The following is a 27,645-nucleotide window of genomic DNA, read 5'->3' as shown; positions in this document are numbered from 1 at the left end:
TTTTATGAGGGGTGGTTTAATGACAATATGAAAAAAGCACAAGTGTCTGTTTCAGTTAAAACTCTGCCCTGAAGATGAAGGGGCTATGTTCCTCCTTGTTTACGTGTGCAGAGCAAGGATTGCCACAGTTCTGGTCAGGGTGGTGACTGATTTGTATGTGCCATCATAATCTCTTACTGGAGTAAATGGCAAACTTTAGTCATCCAGAATATCTTCATCCAGATTGATGTCTGTTGTATCAATATCCTCTAATTCCATGGTATCTAAATCATCTTCTAGTTCCTGGAAACTCTGCAGGGAGAGGGAGAGGGTAAATGTTACACAGTACTGTGTTACCTGGTTCACAGTCCAAAGCCAGACCCAAATTTCCTTACTACCGACAAGAGCATCATCATCCGACTTTGAAGCCTCCTCTCTGAATTAGGATGCCAAAGACATCTAACCCTCAGAGGCCTGCTCCTGACCTGGGACTTGGGGTAGAGGATGGCTGACCCACCTTTTCTTCTTTGTGAGTGGTTTGGGAGGCCATGATAACTGGGCTAGAAGCTGGTTTCCCATCAGGTTCCTAAAAAATAAGAGGTAAATATGAAGTGCAAGGAACTGGCCCGAGATGTAAATATTCCACCATGCAAAGGGAGCCCAGGATGAGGAAGTGGCTAGTGGTAGTGCTTTAATCAACAATGTCAATCATGCTGTCACATGCAGTTCTCTACAGACCTGCTGAGCTGTGGCTCTTGAGGGCTGAAAGCCTTTTGCCTCTTCCATAACATTTCTCTCTTCATTTGGCTGTCAGAATAAAACAATGATAAAATGAAAAATTTTGAAATCAAAACTTATGTCCAAATCTAGGACATTAGCTCTTACTAATGTATGAAGCACATTTTAAACCCAGACTTGTGAATGCGTGTCAGCCTGGCACTCTGCCACTCACCGTGACAAGAGGGTACTGCTTGGCTGGCCACAGATCCGCATGTGTCTCCTTCACCCATTCTTCAACAACAAAGGCTTCTTTTAATCCAGGGAAAAGGTTTTCATACTCTGTGGGGTCAGCGAGGGATTCTGCTGCTTTCTGGTTGACTTTTGAGAGATTCTCCCTCCACAACTTCACTACCCTAATATTGGAGACATCACAAAACCAAACAGATGAGTGTGGGTCCTGTCTCAGCTGAAACGTCTCTCTAAACTAAGTCCATACCTTGAGACCTGGCTGGGTAAGTAAGTTCGGGCCAGGAAGGCGGCTTCTGGGAGTCTTCCTGTTCTGATCAAGAGCTCTAGGCAAGCATCAAGCCTACAGAGTAAACAGACATACTGTTAGAGAAATAAACAGTGATGGCAGATAAAGTTCAAAGTGTGAACCTGTTGCAGAGGCAAAATCCTCCAGTGCCCCTTACACATTCACTTCTGTTGCTAAGCCTTTTAATGTTGAAACTTGATGGGTGTGAGGCACAACAGTGTTCATGACAGCTTTCAGCTTATTTGGACAACTTTTATGGCAGGTCTGGAAGTGTAGCACAGTAGCTCAGCAGTGAACATTTATCCAGTGAGCACAAATCCCTGGAGATCAGCCCCTTAGCATACCTCAACAAAGACGTCTGATGGTGAGGCCTGGGTTTTTAAGAATTGGCATATAGAGCAAGACTAGTAATACTAGTGTGTTTATTTCCAAAAGGCAAACCAATGTCCATGTGACTTAGCTCACATTAACTGTTGTTAGACTTAAAAATTCACACTGTTTTCACAGTTGAGCTCAAATAGCAGTAGCATTTTAATCCTATATCTTTGTACAATCCTATATCTTTGTACATAACAGATGAGAACTGCCTTCACCAGCTGTCCCCAGGGTTTGTGTTTCATATTCCTCTCAAATACCATCCTCACAGTCAATGGAGAAATACTGCTTACAACTCCTTGAGATTTTTAGACCTTGAGATAATACTTACTTGCCCTGTAAAAAATAGCTCATGAATGCCACGTTATTTTTGCCATCTCTCTCCGCACCTTCTGCCAGCTTGTTCACCATACTAGCGTTTCCAGAGGCAGTGGCCAAGAGCAGCAGACCACCGTAGTCCTGGGCATGGTGCAAACACTCCTGGGCTAGGCTGAACTGACATTTACTAATGGCAAGTTCGGCAAGTTGTTTCCACTTCTGCTCCGACTATAAGAATTTAAGATAAGACATCTTTGGAAATAGCATTTCAACATCAACATTATCCTGTTACTTTGAATATCACTGTGATGACAATTAGAAGATATTTATATAAGACATACATATAATTTTTGAGTTGTGCTTGGTAAATTGGCTGTCAGTCAAAGACATGATAAAAATGTGCAATGAGGAAATGAAAATCACATGAACAAAAGTAATTCAAATGATACTTGAATAATTAACTCATTTTCAATTTTTACTTACACAGTGAAACTGAATCTAAAACCATGTAAATGGAATTAAAATGTCATTAGACTACAATTATTTTAACAAGTAAATTAGTAATACTTTTAGGAAGAGTAGAAAATTACATCCTTAAATATTTAATGAATGTGGTCATTCATTTGTAGCTTCCCAGAAATCAAATAAAATGTACATTTAAATGATCTTGACAGCTAATTTTTTGTACAGTCTGAAATTAATTTACTCATGAAATGCTATACTTAACCCCTAATTTCCAGTACACACACACACACACACACACACACACATATATATAGTAGGTACAGCCAAGTACCTACTAAGCCTTCCCTGGGTTATGGGAAAGTCTGGGATTCGAACATACCTCTGCCTCCACTGCTAACTGGTAAGCAATTTTCAGCTCCCCAAGTTGAAGAGCAAGCTCAAAACGATGTTCAGGATCTGTGGATACTGTGAGTGCTTGCTGCTTGAAGCCCTGCACATTTTAAAAAAGAAAATGTATGACTTAGACATTCAGAAGACTGTGAATATATAGTATACACACGCAACAAATTATTCTCTCAAAAGACCTTATAGACAGAAGATCCCACAGCCATCTTATTTCAGTGAACCAAATGGAATCTAACCCCAGCAACCAGATACCAATTAGCATCCATGAATATGCAACCAACAATGTAAAATGGGAGCCATTTTTAGCAAATCAAGTTTGCATTCCCATTTCTTCTTTAAAATGTCTATTTTGCACAATTTCATACTTAGGTCTTTAAGATCATTCTGTAACAAAGATGCTACAGGAATAGATACGTAAATTTAAAAGACTTCTGGGAGAGTTAGGATGTGGATCAGAACTAAAGAACTAATGTACTTCATATAATTTAGGTCCTAATTAAATATAAAAATTTTATTGCATGGGGAGGTAAATTCAGCTGCTGGAAACTTCAGAAATGAGCCTTAGGTGTTATCTAGTCCTGTTGCTGTAAAATTTAAAAAAAAAAAGTTTTCTTATCCCACACTAGATCCCGCACCATAGTGCCTCATGGCATCTGTTAGATATTTTCATCTCAGTCATATGACTCACCCACTAGCCCCAACCCCTCTCACAGGCTACTGTCTGAGCCTGGCAACAATCTCTCTTCCCATCTAGTTCCCAAGGCAAGGTGCCAACATGCCAGACATATACATAAAGACTCATCGTATAGAGGTTAGTGACAGAAATGGGAAGAGAAAGGTAAACCTTCCAATATTCTCTTATCTGTAGGTCATTTAGCCTATAGCCAGGCTCCAGGCACTGAGGGGCTGTCATCAGTTAGGCTTTATTTTGCTCTCGGATTCAGCCTATCAAGTATCCCTCCCATTAGGGCTCCATTAGGGTATAAAGCCACAGGACAGGCTTTTAAATAAATTAACTACTGTCCTGTAACTGCCATTACAAAGTTAACTTCTGTAAAACAAAAGTTACAGTTACCAGTTTACATTGATGGGCAAGTTTTTGCAGCTCTGGGAAAGTGGCAGTCAGAAGGAAACTTGTGTGGTTTATCTCAGCACACTGAAGGAAATGCTTTAGTGTCGGGTGGCCAGGACAGAGAAGCTGGACAACTTTCAGAGTTCAATCTAACTATCTTCATGTTGCTGGAAACGTTCCACTCCCAGCTACCCACTGGTGCAGTAAACACTGCTTCTAAATAATCCAAGTCACTGCTTTGCCTCACTAGCACTGACACAGCAGAAAACCCAGAGCAGACAGCAGATGGTTGGAACTGGTCAGGTAGGGACAGAGCAGAACAGAGGAAGAGGGTGACATGTCCTTGCTTTTGCTGTATTTCCAATCCCCACTAAGACACACTACATGTAATTTGTGTGTGTGTGTGTGTGTGTGTGGGGCCTAAACGCCTAAGGACATACTACAAAAGGAGAGAAAATATGACTGAACAAATTCTAAAGAGAACTTTTGTTTTAAGATTTATTTTTGCGTATGAACGTTTGGCATACATGTATATAAGCATACTATCTATGTGCCCGATGCCTACAGAAGCCGGAAGAGGACACTGAGTCTCCCTGGAACGGGAGTATCCAGCAAGTGTCAGCTGGTAAGTAGTCCCGGAACCAAACCTAAGTCCTCTACAAAGGCTGTGCCCGTCCTGTGATGTCCGTACTCCTAGGCTTCACTCCACATAAAGCTGAAGAACGAGAATCAATGTCCTGCTGCATCCTTCATCATGAAGACAGTCAGTACTTTGGGCAAATAGGAAGGGCAGGGAAGAACATCTGGTTTCATCTAGTTTACACATGGCAGAACCCACTCCGTACGCTGTGACTATATAACTGGACACAGTGCAAAGGCACACTGGTAACGATACATTTTATCAGAGACATTTTACCACATTTTTAAAAAGAGTTAAAACAAGAAAAAAAATAATCCAGCTTGGGTATTTTGTTTTTAGGACACAGTCTCTGTACCCCTGGCTGGCCTGGAACTCTGGAACTACCTCTGCCCGCCTAGTGCTGGAATTAAAGGGGGTGTAAGGAAAAGAGTGATAAAACCAGCGCCAACACCGCCAGAGGTACTGAGGGTTCTCAGCCTAAAGAAGAGTTCAAGCCCAATGTGCTATGTCCTGCCACAGAAACCTGACGGTGGTAAGAAAGATGAGATGACATTCTACAACTGTTACTAACATTATGTCAAATGCTTTTAGAGGGGGAAGAGAAGTAGGCAGGCAACTTCTCACCTGCTTTTCCAAAAAGTGTGCAACTCTGGTCCTCTGTTCTTTGGGGATAGTAGGGAGCACCTTATCAGCCATGCTGAAATCCCTCCGCATGACAGCAGTCTGGTATTCCAGGACTGAAACTAACAGGGAGTAGCTAACTATGTTCAATTCTTTATCTCCCAGATAAAGCCTATTGTCTTTTGGAATATAGCCCAGAAGGTACATTGTCCTGTAAGAGAAAGAGAAACAAACTTAGAAGTCCAAATCTACAGTTATACCAACACATACACACACACACACACACCCCTCTTGCTCAAATCCTTACATTTGATGGATGTGATTTTGGTTACCATCAGAAAATCTACTAAAACTAATGTGGGGGAAATAACTCTATCTATCACTGTTAACACAGTCAACATGGCACTTTGTTCATAAAGCACTTTCAAATTTAGGCTGCTTAAGACAAAAGCAAAATGGTACTCAGTACCTGTCCAAGTGGGCAATGGTGACAATCTCGCCTCCCACATAATAGTTTAATCTGTTCACAGAACTTGTGTAGATGAAGCAGTCACCTACCCACAGCCCAGTTTTCACAATTTCCTGAATTTCACCAAGAACCTAAAAAAAGAAAACAAGACTATTGCAATCTTAGTCAACACCAGAAATCTGTGAACGACAAGCTAGATATGATCAGAGTGGTAAGGAATGTAAAGTAAAATCCAATTTCGAGAACATTCTTCCTAAGAATTCTTGTCTTTCTTTTTTAAAAACAGTTTTCAATGAGTACAGTGTGAGATCTCACTGTTGAGTCATAACATAACTAACGGGATTAATCTAAACTGCCCAACACAGGAACTGGGGTGCTAAGTATCTCCACGTCCTTTAGGACGTCTCAGCAGCAGATGCTTAGCTTTTCCCATCTCAGAGCGCGTTTGAGCCATTCTAGCTCAAGAGTCTTAGAACCAAACACCTTCACCTTTCCTTGGTGAAGGATGGCAAAGCAAGCCTGCAGATTTCCTAGAAGTCAGGGCACATATTTATTTTAAACATACAGTGGTGGTTTGAATCGGTATGGCCCCCATAAACTCATGTGTTTGAAAGCTTGGCCCATGGGAAGTGGCACTATCAGGTATGGCCTTCTTAGAGGAAGTGTATCACTGGAGGCGGCGCTCTGAGGTAATTTATATGTTCAAGCTCTGCCCAGTGTAAAATACAGTAGTCTCTCTCCTAGCTGCCTTTGGATCAAGATGTAGATCTCTTGGCTTCTCCTACACCATTAGGATGCCATGCTTCCCATCATGATGATAATGGACAGCCAGCCCCAATAAATGTTATTCTTTATGAGTGGCCTTGGCCATGGTGTCTCTTCACAGCAATAAAATCCTAACTGAGGCACACACTTTCAGATTCTGTTTGTGCCAAAATTTTACATGTTATCAGAACTTGCAATCACCCTACCCAGACCTAATTTCACAGAAATGTTAACATCAGTTTTGTCTGTCCTAAGAATATAAAATACTAAAACAAAGCCTAAGCTGGACTCAGACAGACACTTACCTCAAAGGCGTCCTCAATGCCATCCTCAGTAACTCCCTCGTGGGTTTCCTGTGCAGCCAAGACTTTTTCTGACAGATATTTAAGAATAAAAAATGACTCCTCGGTGGCAATACAGACCAGCTCTCCAGAGTCAGACCAGAAGATCTGTAACCCAACAGACAGACAGACAGACAGATGACTGACTGACTGCCTTTCTGAGAAGCCACCCCAAACTTTGTTCACTACAGGATCAGTCTTACAGCAAGGTCGTCATTGTGTACTTCTACACTCATTCAGCAAGGCGGACAGCACAACACTGTTGTGGAATACCAATGGGAAACAGGGTGCTGTCATTCAGAAGGGGTGGGCTGTTCCTTGTTCCCTAAAACTATTTCTTACTCCTTACTTCCTCTTTCTCCACACACATTGTGCACTTATACATAAAGGTAGGAAAAGCAATAATACCCAAGCCGGGACCTTTGGTGGGTTATGGCCCCAGTCTCTTTAGACAGACTCAGGACCATAGCGAGGCAAGGTACTTTCTCCTGGCCACAGTCTAACAGTGAAAGCTGTCAACCAACCAGCAGCTCTCAGTTTGCTACTAGAGTTCTCCTGCAATCATCACATGAATTATAAATATTTCCACAACTGCTGTCTTCAACATGTTTATTTTGTTAACGACATTTAAAATTAAGAGTTTGGAATTTGTACTTGTATTCTATACTTCTACAAATAGTCAATGATTACTATTTGATTCCAATGCATAACTGATATCCTGGGCACTTCTTAGGTAAATAGCACGGCGAGCAGCCCAATGGGCCCAGTATAGCAGTGTACAAAGAGCCATTCTTGACATGAGGGACTCAGACATTTCAAAGATAAACCTCCCAAAAGCAACCACAGAGGAGAAACTCACGTGCTTGGGCTGAATTTCAATTCTGCGGATGAGTTCGGTATTCTCCCAGTCATAGAATGCTAAGCCATTTACAGACCTGACTCCCAGCAAGAAGCCCCCATAGATACCTTAAAAAGGACACAGAAAGAGCCCACTTGAATGTGTGGAGACATTACAAAGATTCTCAAAATGTATCACAAACGAACAGCACTCACTTTCAGCTCCAAAATCAGGTTTAAATGATTTCTTTTCCTTAAAGTTCTTAAATATCTTTACAACACTGTTGCTTTCTCTTATTGCATACCTGAGGGGCAAGGGAAACAGCATATTAAACACTAAGTCATAATTCCAATAAATGTTAGAAATATCCCCAAATACTCTGATAAAATATTAATTATTGAAAAATAAAAAATTTATCTTCATTGAAAATTCAACTGGCTTAATTTTGTTCTAAGATAGAGTAAAAACATTGCAACTAAACAAATAATGAGTTTCATGCTATATGTTATACAAATTACTAAAGCTTAGAAACCATTTTCAAAACTAGAAATGGCACTGATATCTAAAAGTGAATACTGAAATGGTGGTACATCCACTCAATGGACTACTGTACACAAAACTCCTTACTGATACAGGTAAAAACACAGATGACCTCGAAAGCCAGATCTAAGAATGCATGTGTGTAGTGCTCCACTCATAAAACTACCAAGAAGTCTCAAAGTCTGACCTGTAGAGTAACAAAAGATCGGTGTTTGCCTGGGACTGGGGAGTGAATAGATTGGGGTGGAGATATTCTGACTGTGTTGGTGGCTATGAGCTGTAACATTGTAAAGGATTAATATGGCTTCTGCTTTTAGTGAGAGCATTTTCTGACTGTTCTGAATTCAGACTGAATGGGTTGAGAATGCGCAGTGGGGACATGCAGGCATTCAAGTTTTATCAAGGGGAGCTGGCATAAGCAGCACCCCCAACTAGTTCATAAAGGAGCCCCTTGGAGGCCCTGTCTGGGACGGCTTCCTAAAGGCCCACCTGATGCAGGGCTACTTTGCCTTAAAGCTAAGCATCAAGTCATGTCACAGGCTCCAGCAAGGATTTCAGTCTTGAATTCCCAGTTGAATGGATTTAGTACATCTGCCCGAGTGAGGCAGCATGGCAATTCAGACAGGGCAAGGGCAGTTTATACTCTGAATGCTTCAGCTAAGCAGCTGTGGTGGAACTGTCGTTTACCATGGAAAAGCATGGTAACTTTTCAACCACACTGGCACCAACATCCTATTTGCAATCAGGGTAAAGTGGGCTTCATGCATCTTACTCTGAAGAATCGTGGGCCCATGCAAACTCCTGGGCAGATCCAAAGCTCTTGTTTCTCAAGGCCATTGCTGTGTAGATGATATATTCTCCATCACCACACACCACGACAAACCTGGGAGTGACAGAAAGCAGGGACACTGACATAAGTGTCAGCAAACAGTAATTCCTATTCACGATACAATAATCCATAACACGATGCTATGTTAGTTAATTATTATTTCAAATGTTAGAGCTACATACTTCTTTGAATATGCTATGAATAAATATTATAAGAAACAAAATCAAAAAAGCAATTATCAGTATGGGTTACTGACAAAGACATTGCAGCGGCCTGGAGCCTGGGGTGAGCAAGCACAGTGAGATGTCTCCAACCACGCAGTAATGGTTGCTGAGCCCCAAGAGGCTTAAACCATGCTCATGGCTTCACAACACAAGAAGGCACTGCTTTACAGCATGCTTACCTGTGCACCAATGCTCATCATTAAATGAGCAAAACACTGTATTCAACTATTAGTTATTACAATGAACAGGATCACTAACATTTAAATAATGAGTAAAAATAGAATGTTACATGGCCAAACATTTCCCCAGAAGACAAAACACCTCTCTTCAAATTCCTTCAGAACCTGATAATGTCTGTTATTGGAGGACACTCACAGGTAAGATTAAAACCTTACAGAAAAGATGTCTGGAGGTATTAAATACACACACACACACACACACACACACACACACAATGCCTAAACTTTCATAAGATACTTAAAAATGATTACAGACATCAACGATTGAGCCTTAATACCATACTTTGTCATTTACAGCTTAAGACATCCAGATATACTGTAAAATAATTTTTAAAGCTCTAGAGCAGTGGTTCTTAACCTGAAGGTCACAATCCCTTTGGAGGGTTGAATGACACTTTCACAGGGGTCACGTGTATATCCTGTATATCAGATATTTATAGTACAATTCATAAAAGTCACGAAATTACAGTTGTGAAATAGCAATGATGTTATGGTTGGGGTCGTACGACATGAGGAACTGTACTAAGGTGTCACAGCAGTAGGGGTTAAAAGCTCTACAGCTTTGAGCATCAACCTACCGCTTAGAGAAGTAAAAACTTCTCTCATGATTCCTACTATTTTATAAATCTTAAGGGAAAACAGAACTGACAATTCAAACTATGAATAAGAAATAGAAGATTCACAACCCCAAGCATTTTCAGAAGACAGATTGGAGTGAGTCTTCCATAAGAGCAGTAAGCAGTACACAGCACCTACTCCTGGACAGCACCAGGTTCTAGACCTAGAGAACATAAATCCTGGTCATCTGAAGAACAAGGAAACAATACTACGTAACTGTGCCCCCTTGCATGCCACCTCCATCAACTGAGCTGGCAGCTGGCAACTGCAGACTGTGGGCTGGGCACAGCTCCAGGAGGCAGAGTGGGGACACGCTGTGCATATGCAAAGTTGCTCCACCATACACAAGCGCAGAGGGGGATGTCACTGACAGCTTACCTCCCATTAGGATTGTGCTGAATGGTCTGTGGATATATTTCACAGCTGCCCATATCCTTTACTGCTAGTGGCAGTCTTTCTCCATCTTTAATTTCGGTGTCACCCATTGCTTTCAGGTTGGCCTGCTGGACCTCTGAATGCTTGGCCCAGATTATCTTTCCATTGGCATCCATGGACATGGCAGGTTCCTCCCGACCAAGCTGGAACAATGGCAACAGCTCTTAGCAACTAAAAGGACAACAAAAACCAGACAACACACCAATTTCCCCTCACTGAGTCTTACTCCACATTAAACTGACATTGCCTAACCTTTTCTAATGAACAACAGAAGTGCTAGTTTAACAAAGCTGGAGACTTGGAATGGCTTTGCCTATCTCCATCCATTTAAAACAAGTAGTTACCTTAACAATGATGCTCCCTTCATCGTAGCCCAGAGCGACATTGTTGGAGCCTCTCAGACTGGCCACACACCACACTCGCTCCATTCCGTAATTCAGTGTGCTCTCCAGCCGGTAGGTGCTGGAGTGCCAGATTCGCACCGTTCCTAAAAATCAACAATGTAAACATTCCCTTTGGATATGAACATCCAAAATGGCTCTCAGGTGAGTGAGCTGCTAGAAGTCTAAGTCAGTACTCGTACTTTCTAGCAACTGTATGACATTCAGATCTCTAATTCTTTAGCTGATTTTACAAAGCAACATAAGCATAAAATAACAACAACAACAACAACAACAAAACCAACTTGCAACTAGAAAACTAGAATTAATCTTAATTGTAAAATCACAGCAGGGTTCCCTGAGTAGAGTGCTTACCATGCAGTACATGTTTGCTGTGTGTGATTTCTCCTTCCCTCTTGCTATAACCCTATGAGTAGACTAGCACATTCTTATCTCTTAGTCTACCCAAACCATACATTTGCAAAGTGACAGGGCCTGATTTTGAACCAAGTCTGTCAAACTCCAATGCACAGGCCTTTTCAGTTCTTTTCTAGAATACCTGATGTCCTTATCTTTAAATGATAGAGTCGAAAGTCATTAGAATGGTGATGATGATAAAACCCTTTTATTCTTCTGTATTTTAAGTCTAGAATCCTAATCAAGATATAGAAACTGCTAGAAACCGCCCAGTGCCATGCAGGGCCACCACTTGATTTAAATATGCAGTGAGTCATGCCAAGCACACATATAACAGACTCTAACTTACCGTCTTCTGACCCTGTGATGATGATGGGCAGCTCAGGATGGAAGCTTGCGCATGACACATTCTGGGCATGTCCCTCCAGGGTCTGCACACAAGTTTTATTCTGAAATCAAGACACAGAAAGTTACTATGTTCTACTGTTGGGAAACTCATGTTAGAAGCAAAGGGGGAGGGGTGTAAGGAAGCCTTAGAGACACAAAGCATAGCAATGTGGGTAATAACTTGGTTTATGACTGCTCCCATGGTGAAATGTGTACCACGGTTACCTCACAACACTCACTGTTGTGTCTGTTTCACTCAGATACAGAAGTCTGGTAACATGGACACTCAAAGATGCGTGGTTTAATATGACGGTTTTAAACAAACAATAAGCATGCTGGCATCTTATTTTTAAAATCTTAAAATGCATTTGCATTCTTTTTTATAAAGGGGAAAATTCTAGGACCACAATTTAGCTGTAAATACTGGGGCCTTAACCTATGACTCTGTGAAGAGTTCCGTCTTAGGTGCTATCGGAAGCAGTGAAGACCTGCCTAGCATACAGCACGGAAGGTTATAGAAACTGTACCTGATAATCCCATATTTTAACGAGCCGGTCATCTGCACCTGAAATGAGGTATGGCTTATCACCACCACTGTAGTAATCAATGCAATTCACGCCTTTTTCATGTCCCTCCAGCGTGAAGTTTGGTGATGAAGAGCCCAGCTGCCACACCTTCAGAGAACAGAGGCATCTGCCAGTCAGCACTTTCAGAGGCAGTTCCCCCGCTTTCAACACAAGACATCAAACACCACAGCCCAAGACACAGTGTTCCAGGATATTTGCTCTGGTCTCATGATAATTTTTAGAAAGCAGAATCACTTCTCCATGGAGATTATAGATATAGTTCAGTTGTTGACCCTGTTATGTTTTTCTCAACTTGACATAAGTACTTATCTGGGAAGAGGGGATTCAACTGAGAAAATGCCTCCATCAGACTGGCCTGTAGTAAGCCTTTGGAGGCATGATGGTGCCACCCAAGAAAGCAGGCTGAGCAAATCATGAGGAGCGAGCCAATGAACAGTGTTCTTCCATAGCTCTGCTCATTTTACCTCCAGGTTCCTGCCTTGAGTTCCTCCCCAACTTCCTTGGATGATGGCTGGTCAGTGTTTTAGCACAGCAACAGAAAGAAAACTAAGAAAACTGTATACAGGTGAAGCGCAGGAATCAATGAACAAATTAACACTTTGAAAACCTCTACTTTAAATTAGGTCCTGATTGGATGGGAGCTTAGTGCTGAGTAGCATGTGTCAGAATGGAAGAGCTCGCCAGGGAGAGCGAGGCACACGCCTGTGTTCCCAGTGTCTGGGAAGCTGAGAGAATTAAGAATGTGAAGCCAGTGTAGGGTGGATACACAGTAAATTCTAGGCCACCTTAGCATACACTGTAGACCCTGACTCAAAAAATCAGATAAACTTAATTTAGTGAAGAAGTTAAAACTGATCTCAGTTTCCCATCTATGTCAAAAGCAGGGGCAATTCAACAAATGATAACAAAGTCAAGTTAAAAACCTGAAGCTCTTAAAACACAAAATAGCTTATATGAGTTAAATTACTAAAAATATTATATACATGTAAGCAAATGTGTAAGCAAAAGTAATGTGATTTGAAATTTATTTTAGGTCAATGTACTGAGAGGATGGAGAAAATCTGACTGTACTCACGGCAACAAATAGTCAGTATCCAGTAGAGCCAAAGTACTGTGCTACTCTCCCAGAACACCTTGGGGCTGTGCAAGGGGAGACACAGCTCCTATCCCAAATATCCAGGATATCACAGGGATAAATGATTTTAAATTACATGAATTATCACTCAATGTGAAGACTGTTAATAGAAACACAATCTAAAGGGAATGACATACACTCTGTCTACAGCCATTAGTCGCTAGACTGGAGCGCTAGACTGGACTTTCTCAGAATGACTATCTGTGCTAACCCTTAGAGAGCTATGAAGATGCTCAGAGAAAAATAAATTCAAATCCGAGAATGCAAAGACCTGCAGTCAGAGGGAGAGCTGATGAAGCACTGCTCTGTGAACACTCAGAGCATTTCTAGAGGACAGCGAGTAGGTCAGTCATATTGGTGTCTGTATCAGCAGCCCAGGCTAGCCCTAACCATCCTGTATTTTACTCTTAGACATCTGTAGTTTATTCTCCAACAGGAAATAAACAAAACAGACCCTGAAGACAAGCAGTCCACAGCAAGAGGCAGAAAGAGGGGATGGCAACAGAAAGAACTTAAATATAAAACAGACCAGTGATGAGGAGACAAGAATGACTAAAGGACACACACACACACACGGGGACACACACACACACACACACACACACACACACACACACTCTCTCTCTCTCTCTCTCTCACACACACACACACACACACACACACACACACACACACACACACACACACACACGTGTCCTAGAAACATGGCAGTGCTTCTAACTGTAGATCCTAGAGTGGAAACCAATGTTCTACTGCGTTGCTTCTGCCTGGCACAGGAGCACAGGGGCTTTCTGGCCAGCCAGAGTAACGCACCAACGTAGTGGACACCTACCTTGATGGTCCTGTCGAGAGATGCACTGGCAAACTGATTGTTATCTTTGGGGTTTATCACAATCTGCATAACATAATGCGTGTGTCCTTCAAACACTTGTGAACAAGACCATTTTTTGTCCCAGTCCCAGAGCTTAATAAGCATGTCATCTATACCAAAAGAGAGCCAAGTCAGTTGTGGATTGTTTTCATCTCTGTAATAAGACAGTTTCAGTGAGTTTTAAGGTAACACATGTAGCATAGTTCACAGTCCCAGTACCTATGCCATAGAACTAATACTGGGAAAGTCCTCCAAGTCCTTACCTGACCTCAGAGCATACTGACTACAGAACAGTGCGGACAAAGTGCATATAGACAGCTACTAAAGACATACAAAAAACACGACAACTTCTTAAATTTAATTAAACAAACAAACAAAAAACCCCCAGTGGTTACCGGCTAAGTCTGGCTAAAAAAGCTGACTGTGGAAAGAGGCAGAATTTGCCTGATGAGATAAACTGCTTTTACAGAAGTTCTCACTTGTTAAATTTATAAATATTTCAAAGACTACTACCAACTCAGGGATACCCAGGTAACAGCCCTCCTGCGGGTCCGCTTTACACTAATACCAGGGAGCGAGCTAGCTAGTCTGCATATGCAGATAAACCAACAGAGCCTGTGGCAATCTGCCAACAGCCTGCTCATCAGCATTCTAATGCGCTTTCTGCTCCCCAGATACAGATGCTTCTAGACCTTCGAATTTTCCATCAGGAATTAGAGCAATTGCAATATAATCCTATTAAAATACTAAAATACACAGGTGGGCAGCACCAACAGCACAGTAATGGATTCAAATTGTTTAACAGAAGCTTGGAGTGAGAGCTCCATTTGCCACTGCAGTTAAAGCACAACATGTCTCGGGAAGCAAATCATTACTCAGTGCACAGGACTGAAGCAGGTTGTCTCTTACCACTGCTTGTGAGAATGAACGGCTGGGTGGGATGAACAGCAATGCAACGGATGTAATCCGAGTGTGCTTCAAACATGTGCACCCTCTCCAGGGTGTTATAATTGAACACTCTAATCTGCATATCATCCTAGGAATGGAGATTTTAAAGCATCACTATATGAGATAAACTGTATACACAACTAAACTGTATTACAAGCTCAAGGTATAGCCTCCTACCATCAGAATACTACGTTTAACTAACTTAATGAACCAGGCATTACAACTCTGTAACTAGTATCTATGACCACTGGCCAATGAGAGGGTAGGATCTGATACTCAGAGCTACTTACTGCTCCTGTCACCACCCAGTTCTTCCTTGCGACAAACTTCGCAGCTCGAACAGGGAGATCACACACTTCAAAGGTCTTCACCAGCGTCTTGAAATGTTAATAAGAATAGACACATTAAGTTATGAAGAAGTAACTAAAGAGTCTTATTCTGCTAGGATTAAAGCATCAGTCTGTAAAGTATTTCTAGTCAAACAAATGTAATGATAGCTCAACATTGGGGGAGGGGGACAATCAACTTCTCTTCAGCAGATTTGAAAATCAGAAACTTTGAAGAGATGGTCAGAAGGCGGATGGCACTCCAGACCCTGTGTCCTGGTCTGCCCCTCCTTTCCAGCGTTGCCTTTCGCGCCTGTCTGGAAACCTACCCAGGAAACCATTTGCTCCCTTCTGGCACCACTGCCAAGCACTAGGCTAGACTCCATGCTCACTCTTCCCCACCACACTGTCCAAGCAGGACCATTGTACAGCCCACACCTACAACAGCTCGTGACTCAGCCGCTGTGCAGTTTACTCCACTCTCTGTTGAGAGAATTGTCTCTTAGCTTAGGTTCCTTTTTTAAAAAATTGAGCCCATAAACCAGGCATAGTGGCTGGCATGAGCCTTTAATCCCAGCACCTGAAGGCAGAGGCAGGTAGATCGCTGAGAGTTCAAGGCCAGCCTGCTCTACACAGTGAGCTTTATGATAGTTAGGGCTGTATAGCGAGACCTTGTTTCAGAGAAAAAAAATATTGAACCCATAGAAATGACTCAACAAGATGTTTTGGGTTTTTTTTGGGTTGTTTTTTATTTTGTTTTGGTTTGTTTTTTCTTTGGTTTTTGTTGTTATTGTTATTGTTCTTTTGTTGTTGTTGTTGTTGCTTTTACATCTTAGCAACACATTTCCAGAAAAAAATGCTGAGAGTTTGTGTTTAGTTGTTGTAATAATAAGCATAAAAACTACGAGGTTTAGATGTTTTTTGGGTGCTCAGAGTGAATCATCTACATGAATTAAAGGTGGGAATTCAAGAGACCTAGGAAAACCAGAGATAAGCAGATCTCTTTGTCTGTTCTTTAAAATTCTAAAAATTAAGCTTATCATTTTTTTTTTTTTGTTGTTGTTGTTCTTTTTTTCGGAGCTGGGGACCGAACCCAGGACCTTGCGCTTCCTAGGTAAGCGCTCTACCACTGAGCTAAATCCCCAGCCCCAAGCTTATCATTTTTAATGGAGTATCTCAGGAGCTCACCATAATCTTATTGGCTCACTGTTGCAACCATCTGGCTTCACAGGCTAAGACAAAGCTGAGTGCCACACAGACACATAGCTGCTACTAGGGAATATGGCATGAACAGAGCAAGCTGAGCATGCAATCTCTACAACAGCAGAAAAATGTCCAAATCTTCTGAGTCATCAACAAATCCAAGGATATGTGGAGCAGCAAGAGGCCAGCTACAGAACCTCCATGACTGAGTACCACATGAGGGGCATGGTTGGACAAAGAGCAAGAAAAGTCAACTTACACTTCAGGAGCTAAACGAAAGAGCAAAACGCTGCATCCCCAGACCACAGAAGTGGCTACATCTAAGTTAAGAAAGCAACAGCTAACACCAAGATGTGAGTGAGAAGCAACTGCCTAAGATTTTATTTCACGTTCTTTCTTCATGCAAGGGTCACAACAGTTAGCATCCATTCAGAGGAATAAATCAAGGCTCAGTATGGTTAAGACTTGCCAGTAAATTAGCAGCAGGGGGATTTAAGTAATAAAACACTGCTGTTGTTTTAAGTCATCGACCTGCTACCTCAAGGAGAGTCCAATACTTCCTTATCTGAATGTAAGACCATCCGGATGGACCTCACCCTGCAGAGCAGCCCTGCGAGAGTACTGTTCCACTCTCAATACACATGGATAGCAGCTGCCTCTTTGCCACTGGTGACAGAGGGAGAAAATAAGCAGAACAGAAGCTGGTGCTAACACTCCCTACATCGATGTTGCTCTATTTAAATATCACATACACTATGCCCAGAAGAACCTCTTCCACAGGCAACACCCACACGAACCTAGCTCCTGAAAATAACGCTCCATCCTACTTCGAGAAGCAGTGCACACGCGGCTTCTTGGACTCTGGTGGTTCTTTCATTATTAGTGCTGGTATTTTATAGCTTTTATTGCTAATGAAGTCCTTTCAAAAATCTTACCTGAGTTTCATGATTCCAAACACACACACTGCCATTGTAAAGACTAGCCAGCATCCATGGCTCAGTCGGATGCAAATCCACACTCTTAACCCGATCAGACCTAGCAGTTAGCTTTCTCTTGATGTCAAGTCGAAGAGGCTAAGGGGAAAAGACAATTGTTGAATAAAATTAAATTCTTAAGCCAAATAAAATATGCTTGAAACAGTGTATAAGAGGCTTACAAAAAAAATTCTGTTTTAACTTTGCTAAATTGTGAATAGTTTCTAGTCTAAAGCATGGGGTATTTTTAGATTTCAGAGGTGGTTTTCCAATTTATCCTGACTTTATAGCCTTAAAGTTTATAGGGGCTTCAAGTGATGGTTTTTTTTTTTTTTTTTTTTAATTTGGAGCTGGGAACCGAACCCAGGGCCTTGCGCTTGCTAGGCAAGCATTCTACCACTGGGCCAAATCCTCAACCCTGATGTTTTATATTTATGTAAAAACTCTCAATTTGATTTTTTTAGAAGACTGTTATATCTGGCTTTGTTTCCAGATATACCATTTTGGTTGACATGTAACAAAACAACCACCATCTGGCCTCAAACACATAAAGCTAGGACGCAGAATATATCAGCCATTTTGGAGAATGGGATGTTCTGCTTTGATGCTGTCTGAGAAGTGGGGGTTCCTTAAAGAACACGTGTGGGATCTGAAGCCTAAGGAGTAACTGTTTACACTCGGCTAAATTAAAATCCACTAGTCTATCCTACACTTTGCAGATTTTTAACTCCTGCCTGTTTTTTGTAACAGAATACATTGGTCATTTGGGAAATGATAGTTCATTGAGTTATACAGATCCACATATACGACAAACTTCATTACCCTTAATCAAAAGCCACATTTATTAGTATTTAATACTAATAGATTAGTATTAATACTAATTAGTGATTAGTATTAATACTAACCATTTCCTACTTTAACTGACAGATCTTTGAATATCAGAAATACATGACATTCACTCTTTAAAATTCAAACTTTCATTTGAAAACTAGAATTCTATCATCAGTAACAAACATGGTCAGGGACCAGCCAGCTTCTTCCAGTTATCAGGCTGTCTACTAAATATATCTGGATAAGCAGTTAGTTTCTTGGCCATCATTTCAAGTAAAGCTTGCAACCTGAACCTTTATCTGTACTAAAGTGCGTGTTCCAACAGACACATCTTACTTTACCCATCCTCCTTTCATAACACTAATACAGAAGCTTCAGAAGATGTCTCCTGAGGTGTTGAGACTGACAGCATTAATGACATTTTACTATTTCATTCATGGCAATCTCACTTAAAACCTGGCTCCTTACAAACAAGTGTCTGACAACCAGAACACTATCAGGTTGGACGTGGTGGTGTACTCATGCAATTTCAGCACTCTGGGAAACAGAACTGTGAGTTCAAGGTCAGCCTGAGCTATAAGACAAAACTGTCTCAAAAAGAATGTATCACTAGCACATTCTTGAATCACTGTACCAGCACGGTTACCTTTCATCAGTGCAGATACGAACCTAGCAGAAAGGCCAGCAGCATCTCACTAAAATTTCTGATCTGTGACGTCTTGATAACAGGAAGAGACTTCTAAGGAACTACAAAACATACTTCTAGAACACCCAGTCTATAGATAGGTAAATAAATTCAAAACATCAACTACGTCACAATTTCATGTCCATGCATGAGTGCTGTACCAGAAAATGTCATTCATGAAACTGTACTAATCCTAAACCATAATATTAAATGAGCTCTTTAAAAATAATCAGATGGGGAGGACATTTAAACTGTAGACAAGTAGTAATGCCTGATCAATAAGGGTTTACTCATGTTCATAAAGGTCTTTTGAATGTATAGAAACATACTGAAAAGTAGAACAATTTTGAACAAATTAAGCCATTAAATAGCAACAGTTTAAAACTGCCCCTTTCCAGTTAGACTCCTTCTCTGAACCGCAGACCAGAAACTGATTTGAGTGACTGTGTTCCGTTTCTCCTAGGGATGCCACCACAGAAGAAAAGTTAATTCGTTCAAAGATGCCCTGGAGCACTCTCTCTTATCCGCGCAGGTCAAATGCATGTCCCCTTCAATAAGCCTAATGCACAGCCTGAAAGCTTACTGGCCAGATGAGTCTCTGTGCTAGTGTCTTGTGCTGTTCTGTAACAATCATGAATTCAACAGAAATCTAAGGTTGCTTCTAAGCACAAATTGAGGATCTGGCAGAGATAATATCCTGAAACAAACACCTAACAAGGCGTTTATTCACCTCTTTTTGTGTCTTTGTCTACTTCTAACTTCTTTGTCTACTTCTAACTTCTTCCATGTTTGCCTCCCTCACTTTCAAAAACAACATTAGGACGGTGTTTTCTCTCTTCAGCTTTCTTGAGAACTCCTCCACTGCTGTGTGGTCCTGCCTATCTCTTATATACTCAAGCCACCGTCTTCAAATCACATGCTAATTTCAGGAAAACAAACCTTTTCAATGATTTCTGAATTTTTGCCCCACTGACTACTGACATGGATTTTAACTTCTTCTTTGAGCCAACAACAAGCAGGAAGTATATTATGCCAGGAGCCATAGTGGGTCTTCAACATAACATAAGCCACATATCCAAGTAAGTATGTGTGTGTGTGTGTGTGTGTGTGTGTGTGTGTGTGTGTGTGTGTGAAATAGGATTGTGAGGATAAATCCTAACAATGTTTTTAAATTGATTTTTCAAAATGGCCAGGGATCTCTGAACTATCTAGTCTAGCTGCACATACTCCAAGCAAAGACACCCATTTTAAAATGTCCATTACTGCAGGCAAGAGCTCCTGGAGTCATACTTACCATCTCAGTCATGATTAAAAAAAAAAAAAAAGACATCATACCAGGTCTTAGATGATTAACCTACTCACACTGCATCCTCAACTCCAGACTTAGTTTAAATGTTGCTGCCACCACTACGCCCTCTCTGATTGGCCTAGCCAGAGGATCCCCCCCCCCCCCCCCCCCGTTTATAGTACATCCACATGCACAGCTCTTCTTGCTTGTGGAGTGGATTATTTCTTAAGGGCCTGCCTCAATGCTTATCCAGGTCCTTCTCTCCACACCCTATTTACTTGGGAGCAGGGGAGGAGCAGGTAGTATAACTGAGATCCACACTACATTCAAGCCTCATCTGCAGCTCTCAAGTCAGACATACAGTATTAAGCTTAATTAGCCTCCCAGGTTTGGCTTGTATAAATGGGGATAATAATATCTCTCTTAGCATTCCGAGATTTAAAATCAGAGTTCAGTTAGAGCAGACCAGAGCAAGGCTTACAGGAACCACCATAAACATTACTCATAATTATCTACAGGCTGCTGTGACAATCAGCTGGTAAATGTTTAGCAAAATACAGGAGAGTGAGTTCTCCTATGGTGAGTGAGCAAATAAATAAATTCGTGTTTTGTACTTTTTACCGGAGACTTAAAATACAGTCATCCTTTGGTGCCTGCACATGGTTCCAGTACCCTCCACCAAACCAAAACCCTCAAGTTCAGTTATTTTAGTGCTTATAATCTACCCATGACTCCTGGTCATCTCTACATTAGTTACAACACCAATACAGGGTCAAAGTTGTAAAGAGTTGTTGTATATTATCACAAGGAGAAAAAAATAACAGCACATGTTCACACAATAGTTTTCCCCAAATGTCTTCCACCAAAAGCTGGTTCAATTTGTGGGTATGGGACTCACATACCTTGAAGAATGAAAGCAAGGTTTCACTATTAAAAATATGTCTCAAAATGAAATGAGGCAGATCTAAGGGCCTTTCCCCAAAATACCATCCTCTGTGAGCCTAGAAGGCCCAATCAACACCAGCTAGAAAACGCCGAACTGGGCCGCCAAAGCATTTGAAATTCCGCCTCTGATTCCACATACATTTAACTTTTTCCCCCCTCTGCTTAAGTTTGCAATTTGGTGTGTGCACACTATCAAACACCGCGCGCAACCTGGATTAGCAAACATCACTTCAATGACAGAATGAAGTGACTTTGTCAAAGTAGCCTTTGTCGCCCGACTCCTACCTCTAGCATTTACTTGCACTACTGGACCCAGTGCAGACTGCAGGTGCACTGACAGGAGCCCTGACTGCCAGGAGAGTCGGCGGCAGCTAACTCGCAGACACCCCCCTACACTACCGTGTAACCACGGCAGCCTCCCAGTCTGGCCTTCTTCCTCCCAGGACTCCCAACGGGACAGGAGGACCCCGCCAGGCCGCAGCAGCGCAGACCGCTTCTAACTACGGCCCCTAGCCCGGAGGCCCCGGGAACCCGCCGTAGCCGGTAGGCTCCACTCTCTGTCCTATGAGGCTCGACCTACCATGGCTCCGATTGTCCGAGCCCCAGCCTCTCACAGGCTCCGAGCGACACTGGTACTCAAGAACACACAGACCCACGGAGCAGTGGACCCACTGACGTGGAACTTCCGGGAAGCGGCTCTCGCGACACTCGGAACCAGGCTCTGCGCCTGCGCAAACTCTCCGTAAGGCAATCTGCGCGTAGTCCCGCCCCAGTTTCCTAGGTAACGCGGCCTTCCGCGTCTTCTGCTGCGGAGCTGTTGAGTTGGCTGTTCCGTGTATTGCTGAGGTTAGGGTAGGGCGGTGACCAGCGGCCATCGGGCAGTTTACCTGCTAGCAGGTTCAGAAAGCTAAGAAGATGGAGCACGGTGCTGGATTCCTGCTTAACGCCGGCAACAGCGATGGGGCCCGGAAGCCCTATCCGAACAACATGAGCCTCTGGCGGAGAAAAGAAGGCTCTGAAACAGTGTACTCCAGCGGGCTCCGGAACGGGGCCCAGAGCGGTGTCTGGTTTGGGTGATACCGACCGAGGCGGAAAAGATGTAGGCACGTCTCCCGCCTTTGAAGCTCCGAGGAGTCCTGAGATCTTGGTTCTGGATCCTCCCGGAGTCAGTCGAGTGATTGCCCTTCAAAAAGCATCCTCCTGGTCGTTTGTGTGGTTACAGCTGAGTGTATAGCCAACACCACACAGGAGTCGTTTCCATTTTATTGATTAGGAAAGTAAGGCTCAAGGAACTTGGGTTTACTGGCCAAGATGACATAGTAAGCAGTGTTGTTAGAATCTGGACTCAGGGGGATAAGCCCTGGGAGCCCCGTGCTCTATCTGTTACGCCAAAGCAGCTCTTTAATAAGTTCAATTTCAGAAAATATCACGCCCTAAGAATCGCCAGGAAAAGTGCAAATGCACTGTGAACCGATTTACACACACACACACACACACACACACCCCTTTTAAAAAGCAAATGCTATGAAACAATGGAACTTGCCCTTTGCTGCTTATAAACCTCTGGTGGAGAAAAGCCTAGGTTTCCAGAAAGGAGGTGTTTTCATTAGTTCCTGGCTCTTGGGAGACTTATGCGCCTCGATTTTCATGTACAAAAAGTTGGGTAGTTTCCAAAGATCCACCTTTACTCTTTTGTCTCAGTAAAAACAAATTTTCTCTCAGTAATGAGATTTTACGTGAGTGAGATGAATAATCACATAATTGCACACCGTGCAGTAACCAATTGCAAAGCTCAGTTGAAAATGTTTTAAACGTGAACTATAATCTAGTGTGGTAGAATAGTGGAGCTAATATTTTTGATTCCTTAATTCTTGCATTTTTGATTTGACACAGTATCAATAAGTACAAAGTAAAACAATATCTACATTGCACAGAACCTGTTGATAAAACTTAAATCTGTGTGATGTCTGGCCTCAAAGATGTATATAGTTTTCCTGTTGGAGAGTTAAGCCCCCAAGTGTTGTGTTATTTTGTATCTCTCCCATCTTTTTTCTGTCACACTTCACCAACATCAAGCTTTGCAATAGTGACCTGTGGTCAACTCTTAGCCAGGCCATGGTGTCATGCCCATGTAATCACAGCACTTGAAGAGCTGGGAGTTCAATACCAGTCTGTGCAAGACTATTTTTTTTTCTTTTAAAGCTTATATACTGAATTTACACTATATGAAAAATTATGCTAGGTACTGCTTTAAGAGAATGCCTCTAAAACTCTGGACTTGGGTTTTGATTGAGAGAAACTTCAAGAAAATAATCAAATACTAACACAGAAATGCGCACGTGCACACACATTTCTTAAGTGTCCAATTGTGGGCTTAAAACAGAATCTCTTGTTTACTCTGGCTTAGAGGAGACTGGAAGGTTAGGAAAATAGCTCTGGGGAAGAACAGGACTACGGTCAAGCTTGGAAGATTGGTAGCGGGTTTCCCAAGAGGTTGATTGCAATTGATAACAAGCTTAAAGTCTTACCTGGTCAATCTCTAGGATGGCTGTGTCAACCAGGTGGACATCCAGCACCGCTTGAGCAGTGCTGTATGAACACCCCCAGCCCTAGCCCCAGCCCCAGCCCCATCTGTTCTAGTCTGACTTCGGTGGCTGTGATAAAACACTGACCAAAACCAGCCTGGGGAGGAAAGGCTTTCTTTTACACTACAAGATGTAGTCAATCACCAAGAAAAGTTAAGTCAGGAGCTCAAGACACGACCCAGATATGAACCTGGGAGGGAAGAACAGAAGTGGAGTCCACAGAGAATGCTGCATCCTGCCTGCTTCTCCATGGTTTGCTGGGCTCCCCAGGGGCATTTTCCCAGGGTGGCACTGCCTACAGTAGGCTGGGCCCACACATACGAACTTTCAATCAAGAAAACACCCCAAGACTTGCCTCCAGGCCAGTCTGATAGAGGTATTTTCTCCATTGAGATTCCTGCTTCCCAGATGACTTGAGCTTGTGACAAGTTAACAAAAAGTTAACTCGCCCACCATCGTATTTCCACTTCTTTTTAAGAGGCTACGACAATGAAAATTCTCCAAGGGAACGTTTTGTTTTTGTTATTAATACATACATATTAGCTTAGCAGAGAAATAGCACAAAGAAGAAGCTAGCTGCTCCCCCTGAAGGTTACAGTCCACAAACAAGAAGGATCAGTTATGCATAAAACATTGCACACTGGGCAGAATATGACTAACCTGAGGGGAAAGCAAGAACAAAAGAAAAGGTCCAGCTTAGAGGATGACAAGCCTCATTACACACACAGACTTCAAGGCAAATCTCAAGTTGTAAAGAGTATACGGTATGCTTTGCAGATCCTAATATTTCATGTTTGCTTGGAAAATAGTATTCATTTGGAAGCAGTGAGGGAGAAGGAAGAAGGGACTGGGATTGGAACCTGAACATTTGTAAATATGGACGATTGGGGGCATTGATACAGTAAACTATTGGAAACCACTGAGGTATATGAGACAATTGAAGAAATGACTTGGGAGAAATAGACTATAAAATATGAGGCAAGTGGGTGTGAAAGTAACAGTAATAAGGATTTTATTGCATGCCCACAAGTACTCACCATTGGGATTTATATGGTAAATCTAAAAGGTATATGTTGTTTTGTCTAATTTATAGGGGAGAAACTGAGACCCAAATGGGATGTATGCAGTATGCTCTAGGCCACATTTCTCCAGATGACAGACATGATATTTATAACTCAAACATACTGAAGTTGTTCGTATCTAGTTATCCCAATGCCTTTGAACTTTCTCATCTGCTTCCGCTCTGTCCAAGAAGCTAGAATAAACACAAAGATGGCGTTTGTAGAGCCGACAAAGAAGGAAGCATGTTCGTGCTGTTTTGAATCCATTAAACCCTAACTTTTTAATTAGAGGAATATGGGGAGTCTTTGAGTGACAGTGGTCAAGTGAGAAACCAATCAGAAAAAGACTAGGAGGTGGGGAGGGGGAGGGGGAGAGAAAGGGCGAGCAGTGAGGGATGTCAGCATAAGAACCAGGAGAAAACTGGACACACGGAAGAAAGAGAATGCAGGAAGGAAGGAGGGAGGCTGCAGTCAAACGTTTTTGGTCTTTGTTGAGACACAATCTGTAGCCCGGGCTGGTTTATGAACTTGGTATGTAGCTGAAGAGAGCTTTGAAAAATGATCTTGCTCCAGCTGTTGTGGTTTGCCTTGGAGTTCTCTCTGAATTTGTAAAATAAAGGCAAGAGCTCGAGATTTGGGCAGAGGGGAGGAGTCAGGAGGGGGAGGAGTCAGGAGGAGGAGTCAGGAGGGGGAGGAGTCAGGGGAGGAGAAAGGAAAGGCGCGAGGAGAGAGTTGTCATGGGAGAAGAAGAAGCTGGAGACCTGTCAAATAAAAGGTGCAGGGATGAGGGATTTGGGAGCTAGGAATAGGACAGTGTAGGGTGGATCTGCCCAATCTAGACGCTAGATTGTTTTCGCTAGATTGTTTTCATATTAATTGAGTTGCGTTTTCTTTGTACTGGCCGATTCGGGTTGGAGAGGAAACTGCAACAAACTGCAACACTCCAGCTTCCTGGGTACTGATATTGCAGACAAGCCTGACAGATTGTAGATATTAAAAATAGTTTTGTTCTCTGGGCATAGTGGTGCGTACCTTTATCCCCAGCACTCAAAAAGCAGAGGCAGGCAAGTCTGTGTGAGTTTGAGGCCTGTCTGGTCTGCAAAGTGAGTTCCAGGACAGCCAGGGCTGTTACACAGAGAAACCCTGTCACAAACAAACAAAAAAACACCCAAAAAACAAAAACAAGCAAACAAAAAACAGTGTTTAATTTTTCGAGATAGGGTCTTGATGTATATAGCCAAGCTAGCCTAAAACTCACCATGTAACCTAACCCCTGCCTCAAACTCCCAAGTGCTAGGATTACGAGCATGTGCCACCACACCTGACTGATTACAGAAGTTTTGATTAATCATAACTTAAAAATAAGAACAAGGTGAAGGAATCAGAGAAAGGACTGAAAGAGCTTGAAGGGGTTCGAGACCCCATATGAACAACAATGCCAACCAACGGGAGCTTCCAGGGACCAAGCCACTACCCAAAGACTATACATGGACTGACCCTGGACTCTGACCTCATAGGTAGCAATGAATAGCCTAGTAAGAGCACCAGTGGAAGGGGAAGCCCTGGGTTCTGCCAAGGCTGAACCCCGAGTGAACGTAATTGTTGGGGGGAGGGCAGTATTGGGGGGAGGATGGGGAGGGGAACACCCATATAGAGGGGGAAGGGGAAGGGTTAGGGGGATGTTTGCCCGGAAACTGGGAAAGGGAATAACATTCGAAATGTAAATAAGAAATACTCAAGTTAATAAATAAATAAATAAATAAATAAATAAATAAATAAATAAATAAATATGTGGAATGGAAAAAAAATAAGAACAGGGCACGCTAAGGGGTGTCAGTAAAAGGACCAGGAGAACACTGGTTGCACGGAAGGAAGAGGACTTGGAAGGAAGTAGGGTGGCTGTGGTCTTGATGGCTTTAGAGAATGTAAGGAGAATTAGTATCTGCAAAATCTATTATGTCAAGGATCTCAAAATAGGATGCTAATTTAAAAAAAAACAATATGCTCAAACAAACTTACTCCATGTGAGTTTGATGCAAAACTTGTGATGGGAAAAAATACATTTTTTTAAACTGAAAACTGAAACTAGGTTGGTCATAGTTGGTCATAGTTTTTATGTTTCTTTTAAAGATTTACTTTATTTTTAACTCCCTCCCTCATGTGTCTGTGGGTGTCAGTGTTTTGGTATCTGCAGAGGCCAGAAGAAGCCTCCTGGAGGTTTGGAGTTGCAGATGGTTGAAAGCCACCAAACATGGGAAGCAGCCTTGTGTCTCCTTCAAGGGCATCAAGTGCTCCAGACCTGCGAGTCATCTCTTCAGCCTCTCATGGTCATGCTTTCACTTAGATATAATTTTACCTTTAATTTTTCCCACCAACTTCATGTCTTTTAACCATTGTTTAGAAAGAGTGGGTTTTGAGTGGAAAGCAGGAGTAACTTTCCTGGATAGGAGCTGCTTTCCACTGTAAATACAACTGCAGAACTTTAGGAGCCCATGGTGGACAACCTTCCCAAGCGTTCTGCGCCTTGTACTGCACACACGTGGTGCTAAGAGCACCCTGGGGTAGGTCATGAGCAGACGACTCTAGGAGCTTTT

General features: G+C 42.3%; 1 protein-coding gene across 1 annotated transcript; it reads right to left on the bottom strand.

The window, feature by feature from the left end:
* Positions 1 to 22,075, bottom strand: Copb2 (coat protein complex I subunit beta 2). The gene is given in 22 exon segments (NM_021765.2): positions 1 to 291; positions 497 to 565; positions 718 to 786; positions 932 to 1,112; positions 1,196 to 1,288; positions 1,941 to 2,155; positions 2,772 to 2,882; positions 5,134 to 5,341; positions 5,600 to 5,730; positions 6,670 to 6,813; positions 7,565 to 7,671; positions 7,759 to 7,847; positions 8,856 to 8,966; positions 10,372 to 10,571; positions 10,773 to 10,915; positions 11,575 to 11,674; positions 12,140 to 12,286; positions 14,167 to 14,315; positions 15,115 to 15,241; positions 15,444 to 15,530; positions 17,618 to 17,755; positions 21,986 to 22,075. Coding segments are annotated over 22 exon segments (2,718 nt in total). The 5' UTR covers positions 21,989 to 22,075; the 3' UTR covers positions 1 to 195.
* Between the last annotated feature and the right edge of the window lie 5,570 nt (positions 22,076 to 27,645).

Source organism: Rattus norvegicus, chromosome 8 (assembly GCF_021556685.1).
Source record: "Rattus norvegicus strain SHRSP/BbbUtx chromosome 8, alternate assembly SHRSP_T2T, whole genome shotgun sequence".
Taxonomy (NCBI): domain Eukaryota; kingdom Metazoa; phylum Chordata; class Mammalia; order Rodentia; family Muridae; genus Rattus; species Rattus norvegicus.
Note: the sequence above shows the minus strand (reverse complement) of the source record. Positions and strands in the feature narration are given on the sequence as shown.